Here is a 16381-nt window from a genome sequence, read left to right on the forward strand (position 1 = left end):
TGTTTTCTCTTTGTTTTAGTGTAAAAAAGTAAAATTACACAAAAATGTTAACATTTACAGACTAGCCCCTAACAAAAAATGTGAAAAACCCGAACAAATATGAACAACCTGAAATGTCTTAAGAGATTTAAGAGTAATTGTACCAATATTCTGTCTGTTATTAAATATTTTTTGTATTTGTAGATCCACTGTGATCTGTATGTTGTAATGAACATGTAAAAATGAGAAGCTGAGGCCAAATAATGGCATAAATTGTTAAAATTGCACTTTTTTTCTTAATAAATTTAATTTTGGTCATGGTTCATGTTTTTCCATATTTTTTTAAAAGAGAGTTTGTAGATGTAGAAGTTTTGATAATATAATCTTACTTTTTTCACTCTAAAATATAGAAATTAGACATACAAATTTTGGAATTGATATTATTTTTGTATTATTATGTTATTATTTTAATGATCCGGCCCACTTCAGGTCATATATGTGGCCCCTGAACTAACATGAGTTTGACACCCCTGCTTAACAGTCTGTGGAAAAATTATCTGAAGATAAGATAAGATAAGATAAGATAAGATAAGATAAGATAAGATAAGATAAGATAAGATAAGTCTTTAAAATGGGTAATTTACAGGTAAAGTCAAAGAAAATAATCTGCAGTGATGAACAAGAAAATAGTATAATATATAGATCTTTTTCTTCTTGTGTGGTATATTGTACATATTTGTAGAGGGTTTACTAGAGCAGCCCTGCTTTTGTGTTGTAGTCAAATACATCTATGGCATCAGGAACACAAATGGCTTTAGTATCTGCCAGGTGCACAGAGGACTCCAACAGCTTAATAATGGCAGAAAACGCAGGCCGATCTTTGAAACTCCACATCCAACAGTACTTCATTAGATCGTACCTAAAACCCAAACAACATGAATATGTCAGTGTCTTTCTCTCTCACCACATGCAGTCCTGTCATAGCTAAACCGTATTCTTGTTTGTGCAGAAATGCAACGCTCATAAGTACAACAGACCTCTTGCTATTAAGGGAAACATTTTATCTCCGTGTTTTGCTGACATGCAGCGTATCTCAGAGTACTTACAAAGATCCTCCGCAGTTTTCTGGTCTCTTCATTCGATACGATCCTTGTAGCTTTGGTAACACAGATAAAGGCTCAAGTTCAGGATATGGAGGAGACCCTGGGATTAAAAAGAATTCAACACAATAAGCAAACAATTCTTTCATTAAAAAAATGCACAAGGATTAAAAGTAATTTGTATAAGATGCTTTACCTAATGTTATCAGCTCATACAGGAGGATTCCAAATGACCACCTAAGGAAATAGGAATGTTAGTATAATTTCCATATTTACAGCATCCAGTGTAGGTGTGCTTGTGTTCTCAGCATGAATGTAGCCTTACACGTCGCTCCTGTCGATACTCAGCTGCATTATAATCCTCTCTGGGGCCTGCCATTTGAGAGGCACCTGCGTCGTCCTGTTCTTAACAGCTGAATCCGTTTTGCGTCCTCCAAATGCCACACCCAGACCAGATACCCGAGCTGAGAGGCCCGGGCCAATTAAAATGTTCCTGGCGGCAACATCACCGTGCACCAATCTGTGCTCTGACATCAGGTAATCCTGAGGGTGAAGCCAGAAAATCTCAAACTTTTAAAGAATATTTTGACGATTTATCACTTTATGAACCATAACTCTTGCATTTGTATCAAGGATTTGTTGTTGAACAGTGTGATATCAGTAACAGGACATGACATTTAATTGTGCTTATTTCAGTCAAGCTGTTTTTGGGAATAATTGGAATGACTCACCAGGCCAGCTGCCACCTGCTTTGCCAGCAAAAACACAGACCTCTCCGAGAAGTTCTGCGATAGATCTGCTGTGATCAAATTCTGTTGGAGGGAAAAGCCATTTTTCATGGTGGAGCTAAATTAAAACTGCCTGTGTCATCATGTAGAAATATATGTACAGTACCAGCCTGGGCCACAGTTGGGTAGAGCTTACATTTCTAAGTGTCCAGAGGAAGTGAAGGAGGTTCCCAGGGTCGTAGGCCTCTAACACCAGGTACATGGGAAAACGTGTCGTCTGACAGTATAACATCTGCACCACATTCTCATGCTTACACACTTTAGCGTGAAATAAAACCCAGTCCATAAACTCTTTAGCTTCGGGTCGGTCAGGGCCATCTGTGCAGGAAAACAGAAAGTCACAGGAATCAAAGTGTGATACATACGACAACCTTAGTAGTAGTGTGTTTTTTTAGAATTACAAAGCATTAGAAAGACAAAATGTATATGGGTGCAGGACATGGGGGCAAAAAATTTAAACCAGATGTAGACTAATGTTATGAAGCAAGTTTGGAAGCACTAAGGGTCTATTTTAAAAATAGATATCACTGGTTTACAATTTTTTAGAGATGATTTGCTTCAGAGATTAAATATGCTAAATGTTATTTTAATAAGATTAATTGGAAAATAAATGACAAAAGTGCCAGTTTGCTGATGTTTTCAAAGTATATGATTAAGTGTTATTACACATACAGGATGGGGAAGCAAAATTTACAATGAACATTTAGTTGTTTTTTCTCAGCAGGCACTACGTCAATTGTTTTGAAACCAAACATATATTGATGTCATAATCATACCTAACACTATTATCCATACCTTTTCAGAAACTTTTGCCCATATGAGTAATCAGGAAAGCAAACGTCAAAGAGTGTGTGATTTGCTGAATGCCCTCGTCACACCAAAGGAGATTTCAAAAATAGTTGGAGTGTCCATAAAGACTGTTTATAATGTAAAGAAGAGAATGACTATGAGCAAAACTATTAGGAGAAAGTCTGGAAGATACTATTAAAGAAGAATGGGAGAAGTTGTCACCTGAATATTTGAGGAACACTTGTGCAAGTTTCAGGAAGCGTGTGAAGGCAGTTATTGAGAAAGAAGGAGGACACATAGAATAAAAACATTTTCTATTATGTAAATTTTCTTGTGGCAAATAAATTCTCATGACTTTCAATAAACTAATTGGTCATACACTGTTTTTCAATCCCTGCCTCAAAATATTGTAAATTTTGCTTCCCCACCCTGTATATACTGGTTTATGTACATTTATATAATAGTTTTAGAAATCTTCCACTAAATAGAACCTGTAAAGTGAATGTATTCTAATGTGCAGACAGTGTTTTGAAGTAGATCTTGTAGCTCTGAGACAAATATTCCTTTTGAGTCAAACCCATTCTCTTGTTAATTCTTGAATTTCACATTTTGACCCAAGGCTGTATCTTGGAAAGTTCAGCCAACCAGCATTTTTGACTTGATTTTTCTTTATCAGTGACTCTCATGTGGTAAAATTTCATTACTTTTATTCTGGAAGCATTTTCCTTGTAGACCAGTGTATTTACTGAGATAAAAGAGAAACTATTTGTCAGATAAAACACATTTTTATATTTTTTTATATTCTTTTTTATACAACAATCCACATGTAACATGGTAAAATGGACACGGAAATTGCATGCTACTATTTTTTTTTTATATCTTTGTATTCTCTCAGGTATATTTTGGGAATCGAACTATTTATGCAAGACAGAGTGTTTCACAAAAATGACCGCTGTTGCATTTTATTTGTGTTTAAATGTGCAGGTTCTGCATGTAACACCAGTGGACACGATGGGTTACATGCAAAACTAGGAATGAGTCTGAGATTCATGAAAAACCCACATGTCTGGATAAAAAATCATAAGGATCATCAAATTTAACCAATAACCACCCTCAATGCCATAAAAAGCAATGTTTAACACAACACATATATTTACATTTACATTTATGCGTTTGGCAGACACTTTTTTCAAAAGCCACTTACGGGGGGAAAACCAATCAAATCAATCAATCAATCAAATTTTATTTATATAGCGCAAAATCACAACAAAAGTTATCTCATGACACTTTACATATAGAGTTGGTCAAAACCAAACTCTAAGCCAATTTACAGAAACCCAACAGAATCTATAATATATACAGTGATGGAGATCGTGCAATGACTGAATGAATGACTGTGTGTTTGTTTTCATCATTATTTATTTACTATTATGATGTTTGTGTCTGTGTTGTTGTTTTTATTATGCACTGACTGGATGACACTTTTTTAATTTCGTTTTTCATGTTACAATGACAATAAAGACTGTTCTATTCTATTCTATTCTATTCTATTCTATTCTATTCTATTCTATTCTATTCTATTCTATTCAAATTTTTACACAGTGTCTTTATTTATAGCGGTATATAAGACCATTTCCAGCGGTGTTTCCAGATCAAATGCACTGACACCTAGGTAGCTTTAATGTTCAGATTTGGGTCCTATTTTTGGCCCCAGTATTTAATTAAACATTCATTTATTTTGGGATGGCTCAGAGCAAGAGTATAATTTTTTTTCATTTATTTGAGGTCATCATTAGGTACATCCTGGGGGTACTACACCATATGTGGATTGTGAATTCTAGAGTTGTGTATAATAAGCATTTAAACATAAAAACACACACATTGTGATATAATATTGGTTTTTTTTGTTTTTTTGTTGTTGTTTTTTTTTTTGCTTTATAGTTCAGGAACATTTATTAATGCTGTTGGGTGTTTTTTTTTTGCACCATGCAGTGTGTATTTAAGGTATTTATTGGGTTTAAAAATCTGGTATAGTGTCAGGTACTAAAATGAAGCCAGTTTTATAGAAGCACCCCTTTACAAGGGAGAAAAAATGAGTGGATGAATTTGGTAAATCCATCCATGCAGTACCTCTGAGGGACTTCACCACCACAGCAGAGGCAGCTCCGTCCCTGTTCTTCAGCAGGCCTTTACAAATGGGGCCGTAGCGTCCAGTCTGCCAAAACTCTACTCCCTCAAGAACACACTCCTTAGGGATTTCCCAGTGATACAAAGCTGCCTGCATCTTTGGAGTACTGACAGACGCTGCAGTTACACACACTCTCTGCTGGCCTGTTAAAACACAACAGTGGAGGCAGTTTAATAATGAACCAGAGCCAAATGTGCACCTGGTACTGCTACCGGCCACAAACGGAACAACTTCAAATGTTTTGTGCAGTTTTCCAAAGAGGATAAATCATTATTTAATGTTATACTGTTTGCAGAATGAGCCGCCGTCCTTTGTCCTCTTGGCTTGTTCTTGTGAAGACTACAGAAAATCAGAGCCACGACTAAAACGGTGCTGAGAGCCAACAGGGAAGGGATGATAATCACCGCAAGTGGACCTGATGACTCCTCATCTAATCAACAAAAGCAACAAGAAGCAGGCTCAGAAGGTTTCAGAACACTTTGGGTGACAGGGTTTCCTCCTCTAACTTCAAAAAGCAACAAACCAGGAGAGTGAAAATCATAATTTTACCCCAGAGAGCGCAGAATAAAAGAGTGTAACCTTGAGCCGTCTGCTGTACAGAAAGTGTCATGTAATACTTACCACAAAAGGGGGAGGAAGTGTCGTTACATTTTGTTTCCCCATCCATAAGGAGCAGTAACATTTTTTTTTTTCATATATAAAAGAAACATCAGATCAAGTCAGCAGATGCCATTATAATTTATCTCCAAACAAGGTGATCCCTGTGGAGAGTATACTAATTAAATATGAAAAAAAACCTTCTCTGAAACAAAATAAAATGAAAGCACTGCCATGAGGTTTGCAGCTACAATTAATACTGACATTTCCCTACCTGACAATTGAAGTCTTAATATTCCAAATTTGCAAATTTAAATATATATTAAAAAAAACAAACAAACAAAAAAAAAAACAGAAGAAAAGCCTGAGAATCCAGCAGCAGGATGTTGAATATTCACAACGTGTCTGTTATCACCGGTTTTAAGTCAGCCTTGTGTGTCTGCCTGTGAGGGCACTGACCGGAGAGGAGATTTGGAAAGTTGACTGAATGTTAATCATTAATAAACAGTAACATTAACAGGTGAGTCACTTACATCTACTCTTAACAGTAAACATATTAGCCATATAAATGTTTTATTCCCTGTACGGTTTTATGTCCCATATGTGAAAATACAAACAGATCATAAAACCAAACAATAACTAAAGCACAAATTAACTGAAGCTTATAAATTATAGACTAAAGTAATAAAAAGTTAGTAGGTTAAAGGTGTGATACTGTTCTTTTAGGTCAAGAACTCCAGCAGCACTTGTATGGAATAACTTTATTCGTACCAATGCATTTCAGCTCGTGGTCTTCATCAGGATCATGACCAGCTACTTTTAACCCATAAAGACCCAGTGGCACTTCCCAAATGAAGTTTTCTCTATATTTAACCTTTCTTAAGTCATTTATCACCATTGATTGTAATATTATCCTCCCTATTTTGCTTTTTTTTGTGTAAATCATGTATTTTCCAATACTTACTTCACTGATCATGTAGATCATAGGTGTCAAACATGCGGCCCAGGGGCCAAATCCAGCCCGCCAAAGGGTACAATCCAGCCAGTGGGATGAATTTGTAAAAAATTGCAAAAAAAAATTACACTGAAGATATTAACAATCAGTGGTGTCAAAATCATTTTAATTCAGGTTCCACATACAGACACATACAGTCCAATTAGATTTCAAGTGGGTCAGAACCAGTAAAATATTATCATAATAACTTAGAAATAATGACAATCCCAAATTTTCTCTTTGTTTTTAAGTGTAAAAAAGTAAAATTACATGAAAATGTTTACATTACCAAACTATACATTTACAAAAAATGTGAATAACCTGAACAAATAGGAACAAACGGAAATGTCTTAAGAACAGTAAATGCAATTTGACCAATATTCTGCCCGTTACCAAATGTTTTGTGCGATTGTAATGCACTTGTGTAAATGATAAACCGAAGCAGAATATTGTTAAAATTGCACTCGTTTTTCTTAAGACAATTCAAGTTGTTCATGTTATTCAGATTTTTAAGGAAACTTTATTGATGTAAACCTGATCATAATATAATTTTACTTTTTTCACTGTTATTATTTTACTGGTTCGGCCCACTTGAGATCAAATTGAGGTGAATGTGGCCCCTGAACTAAAATGAGTTTGACACCCCTGATGTAGACGTTCATAAAAGCTCTGATTAAAGTTGAGGGTTATTATACAAGAAACAGAAAACTGAAGAAAAGTGACTTTTTCAGCAAAAATATCAATAACTGAACGTAAAAACAAGCATGTCCATTCACTGTCATTTAACAAACTCTATGGGTTTTACTGGTGAATCATTGCTGTAGAAGATGACGGAGCCTCTGAATGTCCAGATGGGTCATATCTGATGACCATGAAAAGATGAATAACTGTGTTTTACACCAGTGATTTACATGTATTGATAGGATTAATGGATCAACAACAGGTATTAAACAGTTTATATCAGTAGACAGTTTTTGTTGCCAGTGGCTCTTTTGGTCTTTATAGGTTAAACAAGATATAAAATACGAATAAGTGCATGAAAACAATCAGGCGTGGTTGTAGATTTTTGCCATTTTTTCCCCTTTTGTTTCATGTTACATATGCTACTTAAATGCAGCTGGTTATATATTTCTTTATGACCTTTATGAAGGACACAAGCTCTACAGTTAGAGTGAAATACAAAATAAAGAGTTTCTGTCCTTCTCTGTGCACTTTGTAAGGCAAGGCAAGTTTATTTGTAAAGCACATTTCAGCAACAAAGCAATTCAAGGTGCTTCACACAGGACATTGAAATACAACGACAAGGGAAAAAGAAACACATTTAAAACATTATAAAAGAAACATGTAAAAGGTGATTAAAAACAGCAAGTAAGAAAACAACACATAAAATCCAAAAACATAAAAACATACACATAATAAAGTAAGAGTTGCAGTGCAGAGTTTCGAAAGAGAATATAAAATTTAAAAAGTAAAAAGCCTTTTAGTCAAAGGCAGCAGTGAACAGGTGAGTCTTTAACCTTGACTTAAATCACAGGTGTCAAACATGGGGCCCGGGGGCCAAATCCGGCCCGCCAACGGGTCCAGTCCGGCCCTTGGGATGAATATGTGAAATGCAAAAATTACACAAAGATATTAACATTCCCTTTAGTTCAGGTTCCACATTCAGACCAATTCAACCTCAAGTGGGCAGGACCAGTCAAATACTATCAAAATAACATATAATAATAATAATAACTCCAATTTTTTCTCTTTGTAAATGTAAATATTTTCATGTATTTACACTAAAACAAAGTATAATTTCACAAAAAATGTAAATAAGCTGAACAAATATGAACATTTTGAAATGTCTGAAGTGCCACTTTACCAATATTCTGCCTGTTATTAAATGTTTTATGTATTTGTAGATCCACTGTGATCTGTAAGTTCTAATGTACATGTGTCAATGATAAACTGAAACATAATATTGTTAAAATTACACTTATTTTTCAGTTTGTTCATGTTATTCACATCTTTTGAAAGGATAGTTCGTAGATATAAACCTTTTCGTAAAGTAAATTTACTTTTTTTTCGCTCTAAAACATAGAGAAAAGTTGGAGTTGACATTATTTATATATTATTATGGTAGTATTTTACTGGTCTGGCCCACTTCAGATCAAATTTAGCTGAATGTGGCCCCTGAACTAAAATGAGTTTGACACCCCTGACTTAAAAGAACTCAGCAGCCTCTCAGCAGACCTGATATTTTCTGGTAGTTTGTTCCAGATATACGGAGCATAGAAACTGAACGCTGATTCTCCATGTTTAGTTCTGACTTTTGGAACACAGAGCAGACCTGCACCAGATGACCTGAGTGGTCTGGATGGTTCATACTGGACTAGAAGGTCTCTGATGTATTTTGGGCTTAAACCATTCAGTGCTTTATATGATAGCAAGAGAATTTTAAAGTCTATTCTCTGAGAGACAGGGAGCCAGTGTAGAGGATGTGAACTGTGTCCGAATCGTCTACTTTACAGTTCTGTGCATCAAAAAGCAGGAGTACAAATGGACTTTTTTTTTTCCATACTTTATTTACAAAATATTGTATACACATAGACCAGAACATGGCATGGAGAAAAAAAACCACAACATATCATAATGCTCGAGGTGAGGCAGGAAGAACTTAAATACAATTACATAAATAGGTAAGTAAATTCAAAACAAATAAATAAATAAATAAATAAATAAATTTTAAAGAGTAAAGGAATAAACAAGAAGAAAGAAAAATAAATAAATAAATAAATTGATTAATAAAATAAAAATAAATAAATTACAACTTAAATTCGTTACATAAGGCTTTAGTCTTCACAGCTTTAGGGTTGGTGCAAAAGTTGAGTGTGTCTAAATAGGATTTCAAATAAGATTTAAATACCACAAAGCTGGGTTTCTGATTAGCAAATTTGCTTGTATGCATATGAAATTTAGCTAATAAGGACATGAGATTAAGAATAAACAATTTCCGAACAGGCAAATCAGTAATAAAGAAACCAAATAAAATATCTTCAGTTTTGAAGTTAAAAGAAATATCCAGCTTTCTATTAAAAAAAAAAAGATTAATATCACACCAAAATATTTGACAAAATTCACATTCCCAAAACAAATGAATTAATGTTTCATCCAAATTATGACAAAATGAGCAAAAAGGGTCGACATTGATCTTATACTTAACTAAAGCTGAGTTAACTGGATAACACCTATGTAACAGTTTTAAAGATACCTCTCTCACTTTATTTGAAATAAAAAATAAAAAACTTCCTTGGTAATAACCATACCTTTTCCCATTCCACATCAGAATATAAATTTCTCCAAAAAAAGATGGAAGCTTGCTTACAAATTGTATCCCTTTGAATCATTTCTCTAATGCAGGGGTGTCAAACTCATTTTAGTTCAGGGGCCACATACAGGCTGATATGATATAAAGTGGGCTGGAACTGTAAAATAATATAAATAATAAGATAATAATAACTTTTGAGTGAAAAAATCAAAATTCTGTAATGAAAATGTTTACATCTTTGAATTGTATTTGAACATAACATGAAAGAATATGAACAACCTGAAAATTCTTTAGTAAAATAAGTGCAATGTTAAGAATATTATGCCTTAGTTTATCACTTATACATGTGAATCACAACTTACAGAACACAGTGGATCTACAAATACACAAAACATTAAATAACAGGGAGAATATTATTAAAATTCCACATACTTCTCTTAAGACATGTTAGATATTCATTTTTTTGTAAAAGTCTAGTCTGTAAATGTAAATATTCTTGTGTAATGTAACTTTTTTTTTACATTATAACAAAGACAAAAATATACTGGGTGGGGAAGCAAAATTTACAATATTTTGAGGCAGGGGTTGAAAGACAGTGTATGACCAATTAGTTTATTGAAAGTCATGAGAATTTATTCGCCACAAGAAAATTTACATCATAGAAAATGCTTTTATTCTATGTGTCCTCCTTCTTTCTCAATAACTGCCTTCACATGCTTCCGGAAACTTGCGCAAGTGTTCCTCAAATATTGGGGTGACAACTTCTCCCATTCTTCTTTAATAGTATCTTCCAGACTTTCTCGTAATAGTTTTGCTCATAGTCATTCTCTTCTTTCCATTATAAACAGTCTTTATGGACACTCCAACTATTTTTGAAATCTCCTTTGGTGTGACGAGTGCATTCAGCAAATCACACACTCTTTGACGTTTGCTTTCCTGATTACTCATATGGGCAAAAGTTTCTGAAAAGGTATGGATAATAGTGTTAGGTATGATTATGACATCAGTATATGTTTGGTTTCAAAACAACTGACGTAGTGCCTGCTGAGAAAAAACAACTAAATGTTCATTGTAAATTTTGCTTCCCCACCCTGTACAGTTTTCATTATTTATAGGTTATTATGATAGTATTTTACTGGTGTGATTATTTTTAGATTGAATTGACCTACAGTGATTTTCACATCCTGTACTGTTAATACCTTCAGTGTAATTTTTGAATTTCACAAATTCATCCCAATGGCCAGATTGGACCATGTGGCGGGCCGGATTTGGCCCCCGGGCCGCATGTTTGACACCTGTGCTCTAATGCATTTATTATTAGTTTTTGTTTTTTTTTTTTTTTACTCAAGAATAGATCTAAATTTCCTATGTATAATTCTGATTGCGCAATTTGAGGGGTACCAATGGACATATGGGTTTGTGTGATGTTTTGTGAGTTCCATCCACTGACTCTTATAACCACAAGAGGGCAGGATTAGGCAGGAAATCCCCTCTAAAGGGTCGCCTCCTCAGTTAAGAACAGGAATTTCAGCATTTGTCCAACTGCATCTCAAACGTCATAACTTTATCCACATATGAAGCAAACAGAACCGGCTCAAACACACCAGTAAGGCTTATTTCAAAGCTTTATTTCGCCTTTCCCAGAACTTAACCTATTTCCCACGTGAAATATGCGTCCCATCTCGGGAAGCTCCGCCTTATTAAACACACAATCCAGCGTTTCCAAGCCTCACATGACCCGCCTCCTGCCACTGACTATTGGTTCGTGCGTAATCTTTAGGACCGTCCTCTAACCTGGGATTGGACCAGAGGAGTTGCAATCGAAAAGCAACACGGAAAAGATAGAAAAAAAAAAAAGTTATGGAGCGGACCTTAATCGGATCACGGCTCTTGCATGCTGCTGCGTAGTTTTCAGCAGAAAAAAAAAATCCACACAGTGCCTCCGGAGAAGAAGGGGAGTCCACGGAGCGCGTTACGCACGAGTAAAAACAGGACTTAAGTGTTTTGTAAGAACCGGATCACCAGCCGGTTCAGCAGAGGACCAGGTATGTTTTTCCGTTTCCAAGGGCTGCGTTGCTGATGTCACCGCAGAGGAGGGCAGGACAGAAGGACAGGTGCGTAAAGTTGACTGTGCCGTTCATTGGAAAGCATGAAGAAGTATCACGGGACGACGCGCACCACAGCTCACTAATCTGTTTGGGAAATCAAGCTTTTTTTTTCTCCGTTTTTATTCCACCAGCTTAAACTATTTTCTCAACAGTGTTGCCACATTGAGTCTATTTTTTTAAACTCCTAAATGGAATAGACACCACGCGTTTGGCTCCGGTGCGCACAAACTGCAGGGGTTCACAAGATCTGTGGAGTGGGGTGGATGAACCCGCTGCTGCTTTTTGAAGTGCACATTACTTCAAACTGGGGTGTGGGATCGAACCAGCTCCAGCTCCAGCATCAGAAGCAACACTTTCCGCTTCAATGCGACACTGACGCAGGTCTGGCATCCCAGTCCCAGACAGGTGATGCTTGGGTAATACATGGAAGATCGGACATCAACAGAGTGAAGGTGATCTGAAAACACAGACTTGTTTTCTTTGTGTGTGCCTGGAATGGAATAAAATAAAGGAAACCAGCTTCGACTTTTATAATCTGCAATGTTTTTTCCGTGCGTCATTACATCTTAAGAGTAAGAGGCGGGTTTTTGCACTGAAGGACACTCGTTCTTGGACTTCCTTCTAGGTTCACAAGAGCAGGTCAACCATGTCCAAGACACTGAAGAAGAAGAAGCACTGGTCCACTAAGGTGCAAGAGTGCACCGTGTCTTGGGGGGGTTCCGGGGAGTTGGTCACCGTGGTGGAGGTGCGTGGAGGCGCAGAGCTCGGAGAGTTCCCCTACCTCGGACACATAGTTTCCGAGGCGATGGTTTGTCACGTTGGGAGGTTTCCGTGCAGTGGAGACGTGCTGCTGGAGGTGAACGGCACTCCGGTGAGCGGACTGACCAACCGGGACTCACTGGCTGTCATCCGCCACTTTCGAGAGCCAATCCGTCTGAAGACTGTGAAACCAGGTGTGTGCACATGTTATTTGGAATCACTGAGACCCTCCACACTCCAGCTTCCACATTACGCACACATACAAACACGTTACGCACAGAGAATTGGTGGAAGAGTGACTGAAAATTGAGAAGCTCGGGACAGGTGTGACTGGTATCATGAATAAATAAGAGGGGCTTCTAGGTACAGCCCCACAGCTGAGCCCCTGTTTGCCTGGTGGGCACATTGTGGAAGGATCAAGTGTGTGCGTGTGTGTGTGTGTGTGTGTGTGTGTGTGAGTCCATAGCCTGTGGTCTGTTCCCATGATGAATGAAAGTCTGGTTTTTTGCCCACAGAGGTAAAGCATTTCCTACTTTTGCCAAATATTACAAGTTTAACCCTTTCATGCATGAATTATGAGAACCTTAGTTAAGATTTTTTTTCCTGAGTGTTTTTATTCCTCTTTAGGCATAAAACCCCCCCCTAAAAAAACCAATGTGATTGAATTTTATTTAAAATCAAAATCAAATCAAATTTTATGTATATAGCGCCAAATCATAACAAAAGTTATCTCATGACACTTTACATGTAGAGTTGGTCAGAACCAGACTCTAAGCCAATTTACAGAAACCCAGCAGAATCCTCCAGGAGCAAACACTGGTGACTGGTGACAGTGGAAGGAAAAACTTCCCTTTAACAGCAGAAACCTGGAGCAGACCCAGACTCCTGAAGTCTGCCTTGACCAGTTGGGTTAAAGAGAGAGAGTAAAGGAGGAGAAAAAGAGAGAGCGATAGAGATAGAGGGAGACTGGGGGAGAGGGGGGAGGTAGGGGGAGACACATGGATGCAGCTGATGCAGAGATAACTGAACTAGAACATCTATGGAACTGTATAATAAACACTATCATAACTATATGGATAAGTGAGTGATGACGATGAAGGTGGAGAGAGGCAGGACCACAGCAGCAGGTCCAGAGATGATCCAGAGAAAACCTGTGGTGATCCAGGGAAAACCTGTGATGATCCTGGGAAAACCTGTGAGGCAATAAAGCACAGAGACTCCAGGGAAGAAGTCAGGTCAGTAACATGAACCTATTTTTCATGGAGTTACAAAAATGTCCACTTACCTGGACACCATGTGTTTAACCCTTTCATGCATGGCGTCCACATTTTTGGACACATAGTTTAAGCTCATTATCCAAAGGGTTCTAAAGGTAATATTCTCCAAACCACATGGGTTTCCCCTCTATAGACCCACAGCAATACAATGAAAAGAAGTGTCATCTTAGTTTTAGAATGTGGACTGCTCTGTGAACTTATAAAGTTAACCCCCTCAGACCCAGCTATGGGTTTACTGTCCATGTTTGTAGACAGGAGTCATATCTTTATACAAAAAAACCCCTCCAAAACAAACAAAACAGCTGTCCACCACAACGGACATTCCATAAAAATTTTTAAAAATGTGTCTGAAAAAAATATTGCATCGTGATGTTTCCAATATATGCAATAATTTAATTAAAAAAAAAAAAAAAAGTCAAAACTCAAATATTAAATATCTTAATAAAGTCATATTTAAAAAAAAAAAGTTCAACATGCATTTCAACTTTAGCCTAATTTTGAGTAATAAAATCAGTCTAAAAATAAAATCTAGATCGTTTTTTTTCATAATTCATGCATGAAAGGGTTAATTTTTGAAGCAAAAAAACCCCCCAACAAAAACGTGTATTTAAAACCCACCATCAGAAAGTGGAAAACTATGAAATAAAAACATTTTTCATGCAGCTAATCTGATATTTTCTAACATTTTCACAAACTCTAATACTAGTTATTACTCCATGGAGAAAATATGCAAAAAAAATTTTTTTTTGATTGAGAAAACTTTTAAATTACAGTCTAATAACAATTAGCAATTTATTTACACTCAAACACATTACTGCAGATCAGGTTTGAATGGTATGAATTGCAGTGTATGGGATGGTGCTGTGTTGGATGATATGAAGCTAAAACAACAAAACCCATGAATATACAAGCGAACAGCTGTAGAATAACTGTCCACTGTAGTAACCAGTATGCATGAAAGGGTTAAAGGAGTTTTAAACTGAAAGGTTGTTGAGTTTGCATCTTTTTTATGCATGTGTTACCCCTCCTTCCTCTGCTTCTATACCATACAACAGACACATATAGTCCACACGCACACATGTAAGAGGACACAGCTTTAATGTCATTTTAATTCTGTGTCTAAACCCAGCTAAAAGCTTATTGATTGGATTTACTCTGTGTGTCTGGCACTTCCTGACTGCATATGGTCCAGAGTCATGCCTATTGAACAGCATGTGTTAAATGTGTCAAAACACACTGACATTCAACGTCTAACTGGTGCAAAGGCAGGGTGTGTGTAAAGGCTTGTGTGGTTGGATAGATTTGATAGAGATACTGCTGAGTGTGGCACTTTGCAAACACTGTGCAGGGATTTGTTAATGGTGGCCTCCCTGGCTTAGACAGTGTCCGTCTGCTTGTGGTGTTGAGGTGAGTCCCAGTCTAATTGAATCAATTAGGTCCGTATCCTTAAATCCCCAAGATGCTGCACTAGCCCGGTGACACAATTGACACCCTGACTGTTGGTGTTTCTGCTCTGTGACGGAGTTTCATGAAGTTAGTCGGTTAATTTCTGCTATAAATTAAGTTTGATTAGGGTAAAATGTGTGATCAAGTCATTATCTCTAAACTGAGAAGTATTTTTAACTGAAAGTGCTTTTTTTTCCTGCTGCCTAAGTGTAATATAAGTGTGTATTTTCTCCATTTACTCTGTTAACATTCACAGCTTTTTAAAGTAATCTTTTTGACCTTGTGTTACATAACCTTACTTGTATGGTAAGTGATGCTCCAGCTCCACTTCCATGTGTGAAGGCTGCTTACCATGGACTCCTCTGTTCCCCTTGGGGCCTTGCTGTGTGTTTATATCTCTGTCCTCTCTCTCATGATTAATTCATACATCATCCATCATTGATGGCTGCTCCATGCCAAGATGAGGTGGCTGGATGGGCAGATCGGATTCAGCCAACCGGTGTCAGAGTGAACTCGTATTCTCAGGAGATGGTGAACTTGTAAATGAGGATAAATACTAGGAATGAGCAGAGCTGAGGCTCAAGATGAAGGATGTTAAAGGGGCAGATCTGTGTTCTTTAAAGTGTAGTCACAGTTAAGCTTTGCTCGTCTTGCAAACGCAGCAAAAAAGTTACACTAGTCTGAATGAAAAGCTTTTACATTACATTGTCTCTGCTGTTTTTTCCTCCCTGTTTCTTGCAGCCTAGTTTGTCTTTATCTTCTCCCTTCACTCCATTATGCCTTATCATCACATTTTTCCATTCCCCCTCATCTCTGGTATTTTCCTTCCTTCACTACATTTTTCTATATTTTAATCTTACTTTTAGCTTCCCTCTAATCCTTTTTTTTAAAAATACGAATACTTATCATAAGAATACTATTTTCTCTGTGTTTTTTAAACCTTTTATCACTGCTTCTACTACTCTATTCTCCAAGGGAATGTAAAAACAAATCTTTAAAATGTAGTCATTGCTTCCTCAGTGAAAGGTGTAAATTTACTCAGCTGT

At 36.7% G+C, this 16381-nt stretch overlaps 2 protein-coding genes across 7 annotated transcripts in view; one reads left to right on the top strand and one right to left on the bottom strand.

Annotated features, from left to right (window-relative positions):
- Positions 1-633: 633 nt before the first annotated feature.
- Positions 634-5511, bottom strand: LOC115422439 (tyrosine-protein kinase STYK1). The gene is made up of 9 exons (XM_030138795.1): positions 5466-5511; positions 5076-5274; positions 4787-5043; positions 2004-2185; positions 1811-1891; positions 1405-1622; positions 1276-1316; positions 1086-1182; positions 634-898 (listed from the first exon to the last, which is right to left on the bottom strand). The coding sequence occupies exons 1-9, from the start codon at positions 5509-5511 to the stop codon at positions 730-732; spliced, it is 1290 nt and encodes a 429-aa protein (XP_029994655.1). The 3' UTR covers positions 634-729.
- Positions 5512-11590: 6079 nt separating this feature from the next.
- The window catches only part of magi3a (membrane associated guanylate kinase, WW and PDZ domain containing 3a), a 186203-nt gene continuing 181412 nt past the window's right edge, over positions 11591-16381 (top strand). For 3 of the 6 annotated variants that reach the window (XR_003935791.1, XM_030138193.1, XM_030138194.1), the window contains exon 1: positions 11591-12806. Coding sequence is in view for 4 of the 6 variants with exons in the window: in XM_030138193.1 (XP_029994053.1) it covers positions 12500-12806 (307 nt within the window). In the remaining 2 variants the exon portion in view is untranslated. The remainder of the gene's footprint in view (positions 12807-16381) is intronic. The other 3 variants (XR_003935792.1, XM_030138191.1, XM_030138192.1) reach the window with 1 other exon arrangement.

Source organism: Sphaeramia orbicularis, chromosome 7, assembly GCF_902148855.1.
Source record: "Sphaeramia orbicularis chromosome 7, fSphaOr1.1, whole genome shotgun sequence".
NCBI classification, from domain to species: Eukaryota; Metazoa; Chordata; class Actinopteri; order Kurtiformes; family Apogonidae; genus Sphaeramia; species Sphaeramia orbicularis.

Coding starts and splice junctions, on each gene's coding strand:
- LOC115422439 (XM_030138795.1), bottom strand. CDS start 5,511: ATGGATGGGGAAACAAAATGTAACGACACTTCCTCCCCCTTTTGTG. Junction 1,623..1,810: donor AGCAGGTGGCAGCTGGCCTG/GTGAGTCATTCC, acceptor CTTCACCCTCAG/GATTACCTGATGTCAGAGCA. Junction 1,317..1,404: donor AGTATCGACAGGAGCGACGT/GTAAGGCTACAT, acceptor CTATTTCCTTAG/GTGGTCATTTGGAATCCTCC.